This window comes from Guillardia theta, assembly GCF_000315625.1.
Source record: "Guillardia theta CCMP2712 unplaced genomic scaffold GUITHscaffold_111, whole genome shotgun sequence".
NCBI classification, from domain to species: domain Eukaryota; class Cryptophyceae; order Pyrenomonadales; family Geminigeraceae; genus Guillardia; species Guillardia theta.
Genome location: NW_005434563.1, coordinates 115,066 through 123,161, shown reverse-complemented (window position 1 = coordinate 123,161; position 8,096 = coordinate 115,066). Strand labels below are relative to the sequence as shown.

Sequence of the window (8,096 nt, the reverse complement as noted above, 5' to 3'; positions counted from 1 at the left end):
AAAGGAGGAGAGGAGGAAGAAGGGGAAGAAGGAGAAGGAGGAGGAGGTGGTGGTGGAGGAGGAAACAGCTTAGAAACACAGGACTCACCACACCACCCCTGGTCCAGCTCGTGAATCCTTGACCAGCTGCTGGTAGAGCTGAAGCAAGCGCTCCTGCCGTTAGCCTGCGATCCAACGCCGAAGTCTTCCTCCTGCCAGCTTCTTTCTCCGCCTTCGACGCTCTGCCGATCATGGTCAGGGCAGGAGCAGAAAGTGGAAGAGGAACGGAGGAGCAGGGAGGTACAGGAACAGGAGCAGCAGGGTCACCATGCTCTCCGTCAGTGATTGATGACAAGGCCTCTGCTCCTGCTCCTCCTCCTGCATTGACTCGGCAAAGGCGCTGGATGCCGGGTCCGGCTGCTCCTGAGCTGTAGAGGAGCGATCGACTGCTGACGTGCTCCAGCGATCGCTGGAGGCCTTGGACGAGGAGGAGATGGAGGAAGCAAGGGGAGACTTCTTCATGACTGATCGCGCGACGGCCTGAACAACAAGTGAGAGTAAGAACAAAGAGCGAAGATGAAGATGGAGGGCAGAAGTATGGCAATCGCAGTCGGAGTTGAAGCGGGAGTGAGGGTGGTAATAGAAGGATGAAAAAGAATCAGAGGAGGAGAAGGAGGAGGAGGAGGAGGAGGAGAAGGAGGAGGTCGAGGAGAAGGAGGAGGTCGAGGAGAAGGAGGAGGAGGTCGAGGAGGAGGAGGAGGAGGTCGAGGAGGAGGAGTGAGGTAGAGAGCGAAGCCAAAGACATAGTGGTTGAATGGACGGAAGAGCGAAAGAGACCTGGAAAGACTCGACCGGAATCTCGTGCCCACGCAAGACTCTCTTGAAGGTAGTGGAGGGGTTTTCAGGCATGTTACCAGTAGAGGACTCCAGTGAAGAAGCACTCTTGAGCAGCTCCACCGCATCCTCGTCCCCATCAGCCTGTTTTTCCTCCTCCTCCTGAGCTGGAGCAGGAGTACTGCTGCGCCTCTGACACATGAAGGCCATGACCACAAGCAGGGCAACGTTGCACATGGAGAGGAAGCACGCGGTGCAGAAGAAGTCCGTGTCTTGGCAGCATGTCAGATCAGCACGAGCCTTTCTCTCCTCCTCACCTCCCCCCGCGAGCACGAAGGGGCTGCTCAGGAAGGAGACCTCTTTGCCCTCCAGGTGCTCGTCCTCTCCCAGCAGTGGTACCGTCCTCCCCACAATGTAGCGCAGGCTCTTGAGTTTCTCAACGGAGGATCGAGAGTCTTCGTTGGGGGAGGAGGAGGAGGTTCGGAGGTGGAGGAGCCCCCATACAGCCAAGGCTGGATGGATCCATGTCCCTCGCATCTCTTCGCCCTAGTAACGGCAAGTGAGGAGGCAGGACGGGGAGGGTGCGGGGCACACGGCGAAGAGTGTACATGATGGGAGGGAGAGCATGCAGCTGATGCGAAGATGCAGCGAGGAAGGGAATTGGCTACGAGAAGGCAAGCAGAGAAGGTGACAGATGAGGAGGAAGGAGGAAGAGGCGCAGAGTTGACAAAATTACCTCTTTGATCATCCTGTACCTCGTCCCAGGAAGGAATTGCCCACCTGACGTGTCTCGCAGAACGTTGACCTCCTAGGAGAAAGTTGAGCTCGCGCAGGCTACGGAGCCCCGTCTCCTCAGCTCAGGAGAAGAAAAAAAGGAGGAAGAGGAAGAAGAGGAGGAAGAGGAGGAAGAGGAGGAAGAGGAGGAGGATTCAAGATGATAGTCTCACCTCGATGTCTATCTGCATTCCCCGTACTTGTCCGCGGAACTCTGTCACCCCCTGGCCATCAGACCACATGATTTCTCCCCTGCACGCTCCATCCTCCTGCAACAGCAGCTTGCTGTCAGGGAGAATGGCATAAAACCACAGAGAAGGAGGGAGAGATCCGCAGCAACATGGGAAACAGAGCAAGAAAGCGTGCATGAAATAAAACAGGTGATGGCAGGAACAGGATTTCAATGCCTCAGTGCATGCTAGGACTAGCGGCAATACTGCCGGTGTTGAAAGAGGATGAAGGAGTGTGCAGGCAAAGAATTGAGAGAGAAGAAAAAGGTTGTCAACAAGACTACACAGAGGAGGAGGAGGACGAGAGGGAGTGAGGAGGAGTGATGATGATAATGATGATGATGATGATGATGATGATGATGAGGAGGAGGAGGAGGAGGAGGAGGGGAGGAAACCTGTTTCATCTCAAGGATCTTGAGTGTCATATCGATCTCAGTATCCGAGTCTTGCACAAACGTCCCTTGCCAGGACCCCAGCTGCCATGTGTCCTGCACGCTACCCTGAAAGAGCGTGAGAGGCCGCAAACAGCCGTAACAGCATGCAGCACATGCGTACGATGGGACAGCAAGCTTGCCCACAGGTTCGCCTCCTGCTCACGCGGGAGGTCACTGCGGAAGGAGAGGAGCCAAGAGATTGTGAAGGATGCGGTTGATGTGGATGGGATGTTGGTTGTGAATGTTGGAGGGTGGTAAGATCAGCCAGATTCGCACCTGGACTTGCGCTCTGCACCGTTGAAGTTCTTCTATGAGGACGAACTGCAGCATTTCGAGAGGTGGAAGAGACAAAGAGAGAGAGAGGAAAGAAACAAGAGAGCCACGAGGAGCGGCAACAAGCACAGAAACGATTCGCAACGAATGAACAACGCAAAGGCAAGACGCCCGCAGAAAGAGACACTCGTCAGGATACTGCTCACTCGAGTTTGAATGATCAACCTGAACTTCATCGGCGTGAGGAGCAGGACATTCTCTTTCACTCCCTCGCTCCTCGAAGTGATCACCTCTGTATCCTCCACTCGCCTCCTCCCTCCTGTGACCAAAGAATTTCTTCCACCTCCAGCTCGTCCGCCATCCACTGAAGAATCCGTTGGTCGCCTCCTCCTGTTCGTTGACCGTCCTGCCTGATTGAAACGCCTCTTCCTCCCTCCTCCCATGTTGGCGGTGGGCCATGTCACTCAGAGCCTTGGTGATCTGCTGCTCAGACGCCTCGGGATCCTGAATGTTCGACGTGGTGTCCCTGCTCAGCAACGATTCAGGGTCTGGGGGGAAGGACGGAAGAGTGTGAGAGCAATGCAAGACATGAGCGACGCAGAAGATGAGGTGGGCGGAGGAGAGGGACAAACAAGGAGCAACCTGAACTTGTTGAATCGCTTCTGCAAGCTGATGATGCTGTTCACGAGCTCCTTCCTCGAGGGGCCCTGCGCTTGCAGCAAGCTGGTTGCATCCTTCTGCTTGTCGTTCGCAGTCCTCCACAATGTCCTCAGTCTTGTCTCCAGGTACGTCATTGCGCTCTCCTGCATGGAAGAGATCCGTCTATCGCCTCCGTTGGCCATCACCTGGTCAAACGGGTCATTTCAGCAGGTCCCTAGCGCACCTTCTCGTATATGTGATCTCATAAGAAGCATGCCATGTAAACAGAAATACCGAAGTTTTGCAACGCATTTGCCATCAATTTCATAGCATGCAAGCAAGGTTCAGATTTTCATCGCACTGCATAGCTTCATTGCAGCATGCCCCGTTAATGATTCAAGACAACAAAACTTACAGTTTGATCTCGATGGGATGGCTGCTCCGAAGGCTCTTTAACCCACGACCTCCTGCACCGTTTCTGTCACCCCTATGAAAGTCTCGTGCAGCTGCAATCACATGCCAATCGCCGACCGCAGCAGCTGAATCTCCTTCTCTGCTTTCTCCACTCTACATCGCATGCCACCATTCAGGAGGTGCTAGGACATGATCAAGACCAGACCTTTCAAGCGCAGCTTTCAACTGCTCTTTCAAGACCAGAGATTGCTCGAGCTGAGAATTATTCTCGTCTGCAGAGGAAGATGTGCCTTCCTTGGCAATTGCAGCATCTGAAAGCAATTGATCTACAAGATACATGTGAGTGATATCAGTGGATGACCGTCTTGTTCATGCTGGCACAGCACCGCCCCAAGGGACAAACCATTAAGCTCGCATGCCACTCATCATGACCTTACCACGTGAGTTCATCATTTTGTGAAGCTGCAGATCAAGGTTCTTGACAGCGGCGAGCTTCTTGGTCTCCATTACGGTCTTGGATTGCTTCTGCACCTCTGCTTGCTCATTCTTGTACTTCCACAGAGAGTCAACATCCTTGTTTTCAAATTCAAATCGCGTAGGAATAGAGGAGAAATGAGAGCGATGGGTTGAAGCAGTCTTAGTTGTGGAGGTTGCGATGTTTTCTTCATCGGACCTCAAGAAGTACGCCTGAGTCTTTCAAACCCTTTCACGTCAGAGTGGCCTGCGCAAACTCCCTCTGCTACCTGTTTCTTCATGATGTCGTCAAGACTTTGCGCTCTGGAACCGGAAAGGGAGATGTTCAGCTCCACTTGCAGGTCCTGAATACTATCACACTCATTTCGAGCTTCAAGAGAGCTGTTACGAGATTGTCGATGTGTTCGAGTGAAGTTTTCTGTTAAGTCGACATGTTGGTCACACAACGTCAACGTGCCATACAAGATGTTACATTCTTCAAGATGTGCTCGGCGGGTTCGCGCGGCATCTTCAACATGTCAACGTATGTAGACACGTTCGCATTTCCTCACTGCTTGGCTCGAATCTTTCGTCTCATCTTGCATCCCAGCGTTTCCAAACGAGTTGCGGAAGTTGGAAGATGCTGAAAACATCTTCGGCCGTCGTTCAAGCCTGTGAAGATGCTCAGCAAATGGCCTGTTAAGAAAGATGAACGCTCTACTTCAACGTGTTGGCCGACGCGAAGGAAACAAATCCAAAGGAACAAGCAGTTGCCATTAAGGTAGTTAGATGCTTCCTAAATATGCACCGAGATTGCATTCTGTATGATTTAAGAGGTTTTGCTTCCATCGCAGCTCCTGCCAAGATGTAGAAATTCAGAAGATGCTGGAAAGATCAAGAGGAAAGGTCTTGTAACAGCTCTCATTTCACCCCGCGTTATACTTAGATGATCTTTCGTTATTCAACCATTACCTTGAGCAGAAACTGCCATGCCAGTGGAGGTCCCGAGAAATAAATTTCTGTCATGGAAAAAAGGATGTGAGTCTTGGGACCTAGGAACAAGACCACGTGGCAAGATTGGACGGGTTGAAATGGGAGGGGGTGAAATGACTTGGCACAGGACGTGACGAGTTTGGGTCAGACAGGATAGGACGAAATGGGTTGGGATGGGTTGGGATGGGTTGTATAATGATGACAGTCAGGGGTTAAATTTCAGAACAAATACACTGATGAAAAAGATCCAAGGGCGAGGCAGCCATTTGCATTTAAGGGAATACGAGCAAGGAGGCAGCTGAAGACTGGAGGGGAGTCGTGGACACACAAGGAGCAAGAGACGAGGAGGGAGGGGGGTGAAAGAGTCTGGGAGGGGGAGAGAGAGAGTGGGAAAGAGCACGAGCATGCGAATGCAGCAAGGCAGGCGGGGAGGGAACAGTAGGGGGTTGCTTGTTACGAGGACAGTGCCAGGGTTGCGGCAAGACAAAGGAGGGACGGAAGCAAGGGGGGTGAAAGGTAAATGGCAACGACAAAGGGGGGTAGGGGTAGACAATTCTTTCGATGGGGTAGTGGGGTGCAGCCGGTCCAAGAGAGGGGTACATTCAGTAAAAAGGGAGACTAGTAGGGCACCGCTCCTGGGAGGAGGGTACTTTATGGTCTTGACTAGGGGTAGGGGTGGATCCAGTTGTATTTAGGGTGGGGGTCCGCAAAGAATCGAAACTCGTACGGCCTCAACTAAAAATAACACTCCAATAGTTAAATTAGCCACAAAACGATTATATTTGATCTGACTGTATATTAGATAACAGCATTTACCCACTAATTAGTCAATATTTGGTTATCTGTTGCAATGGAGGAGCCGAGCCCTATATCGGAGCCTAGCGGACATACAGCGAGCAATCCAGGGGTGTTTCCTTATATAATGCATTTTCAACAGGGGGTAGGGTCCACCATATCTACAATTTGTGGCCCTACCTGGGGATAGTCTGTACTAAGACCCACTATCAGAATGGAAATAGGATGGTGGTACTCGCCTAGAAGCTGCTAGGAGTAGCCCTAGGACAGAGTTGTTGCACCCTACCATACACATGGCGACCTGCAGGAACCGCAGCCCGTCATGGACTGATGTGCATCTGAAGTGCAATGTCGTCCTCAGCACCCTCAACAAAGATTCAGGAGTGCGATGCCGCGTCCATGTGCAAGGCTTTCCCGGCACCAGGCAGAACGTTTCCCAACCTGACCCTGAAGATCATCACGTAGGGGACTTTGAACCTACGCGAAGTTGCAAGCTACTGGAGGCCGATGGCATGGGTTAATCCTGGACTTCAGCATGTCACATGTTTTTGACAATGACATGGGATACCGGACCTGGCTCGGTGCAAACGGCACTGCGGCAAGCACTGAGCAGCACAGAGGAACATCCGAGGGCTATGTTCAGCACCATCGTCCCGCCAAAGGCCCGGCCTTTCTTCCCATCATCGTCAGCACTGACGGACTCTTGCAGGATGATGCGTTGCGATTTCTGTGGTGGCTGGCGGATCGCTCGGCGAACAAGGAAACGGCAGCGCTGGATTTTCTCTGGGCCTCGCAAGTTGTCTGAGGTGATCGGACATGCAAACGCATCCGGTCCAGGATCTTTCGTCAGCTCAAGGCCTCCCTGCCCTTCGCTGCCATCATCGCGGGTGCGTTCAGGTATGCGTCTCATTCCTTCGGCGGCGGCCAAAGCGATATCGCTGCCATGGCGCGGGTCGCCGTATGGCCTGTGCGACAGTGTCCGTCTGGGTCAAGCCTCCTCTACCGAGGCACCAGGTGTGAGGGCTTGGGTGGAAGTGAACTAGACATAGAGCAGAAACCCTTAGCTTCAAGGGATCTCGTCATGAGATTTGGGACAACGAAAGACTCGCAACCGATGGCTTTACAGTCATTCCCTCCTAATGTCCACGCGCGAAAGGCAAACCTGGATACCCGTGCTCTGAATCGAGGCATGGAGCCATGTAATACAAAATGCCTAATTTTTGCTATGATGTTTTCGCTCGACAATACAGCATGGGCTACTGATCTTGTTCAAAGTATGTAAGCATGACCTACAACACTTTAAGTAAATACCACATAAAGACAGGTCCACGAAACCACGACAAAACACAGCCAGTTCTTTCAAATCCGTTGCACTCCCTCGCATATGCCATCATTGTGCTATAAGGACATTTATTACATGAAGTCCACTGTCATGAAGGTTCTGTGCGATTCAAGCCGAGCAATGTGGAAGAGATCTGAGAAAGTATCAGATGCAGCAATAAACGTTGCAGGCTTCCAGGCGCTATCGACTGTTCCTGCTCAAGCACTGATCCCCCGATTCCATAGTTCGCCTGCCGCTCTGGATGCACTTCCTGACGAACACCTTCTTCCCCATGCCCCTGATGATTGTCACCCTGTGTACCTTCAAACACCCGTGCTCGCTCTGTTTCTGGCTGTGCCTGTCCTGCCACTTGCTCGGGCCGGCAGCCAACATAAGGTGAACCCTTGCATTCGTGAAAGGCGGGGGGGTCGCACCTGACTGACTGGTCTTGTATATCCATCCCAGTTAGCCCACGAACTTTCATATTTTTATCTCGGCTCCAAGCTTCCATTTCCGCCCTCAAATGCCCAACAGTATTCAAAGCCCTATGAACCAAAGCATCCATGTTTGGCGTAAGCCCCCTTTCTAATATTAACTTCTGCTGCGCAATGATCTGCTCCTGCTGCTCCGTCATATGTCGCAGCAGCCCCGCTATCTCCCCTGCCGTCTGACTGTCGATACCCTCCCCCCCTTGCGACTTCTTGAACGTGCTCTCGCGCCTGTGCTTCCTCTCTCCCGGCTGGGGCTCTGCCTCGGGCATCCAATTATGCTTCCCCGCCTCCCCTCCTGCCCCTGCTCGCTCAGCGTGCTGCGCAAGCGCTCTGCTCTTCTCCCCCGCCGAGGACGCCGACGGACAGCTCGCGCTCGACCCCCGAGTCGGAGAAAGGGTCCTTGGGCTCCTCGCTGTCGCTCGACTTTCTGTCCTCGCTGCTGCCGCCTCCCCACCTCCTCAAACCC

The 8,096-nt window shown here is 52.8% G+C and overlaps 3 protein-coding genes across 3 annotated transcripts in view; 1 reads left to right on the top strand and 2 right to left on the bottom strand.

Moving 5' to 3' along the window:
• Positions 1–234: 234 nt before the first annotated feature.
• Positions 235–5,021, bottom strand: GUITHDRAFT_145821 (hypothetical protein; the record flags this gene model as incomplete). Its single annotated transcript, XM_005823282.1, has 16 exons — positions 235–519; positions 817–1,085; positions 1,131–1,359; positions 1,550–1,621; positions 1,761–1,856; positions 2,213–2,317; positions 2,528–2,572; positions 2,750–3,050; positions 3,167–3,369; positions 3,579–3,630; positions 3,783–3,888; positions 4,015–4,150; positions 4,321–4,395; positions 4,603–4,702; positions 4,752–4,887; positions 5,003–5,021. The coding sequence occupies 16 exons, from the start codon at positions 5,019–5,021 to the stop codon at positions 235–237; spliced, it is 2,229 nt and encodes a 742-aa protein (XP_005823339.1).
• A 1,332-nt stretch (positions 5,022–6,353) lies between these two features.
• On the top strand, positions 6,354–6,623 carry GUITHDRAFT_117467 (hypothetical protein; the record flags this gene model as incomplete). Its single annotated transcript, XM_005823281.1, has 1 exon — positions 6,354–6,623. The coding sequence occupies one exon, from the start codon at positions 6,354–6,356 to the stop codon at positions 6,621–6,623; it is 270 nt and encodes an 89-aa protein (XP_005823338.1).
• Positions 6,624–7,231: 608 nt separating this feature from the next.
• Positions 7,232–8,096, bottom strand: part of GUITHDRAFT_117466 (hypothetical protein) — a gene marked incomplete at both ends in the record, with an annotated part of 2,026 nt that continues 1,161 nt past the window's right edge. The window contains 4 exons of the mRNA XM_005823280.1: positions 7,232–7,293; positions 7,349–7,437; positions 7,574–7,947; positions 8,009–8,069. Of these exons, the coding sequence (XP_005823337.1) occupies positions 7,232–7,293; positions 7,349–7,437; positions 7,574–7,947; positions 8,009–8,069 (586 nt within the window). The remainder of the gene's footprint in view (positions 7,294–7,348; positions 7,438–7,573; positions 7,948–8,008; positions 8,070–8,096) is intronic.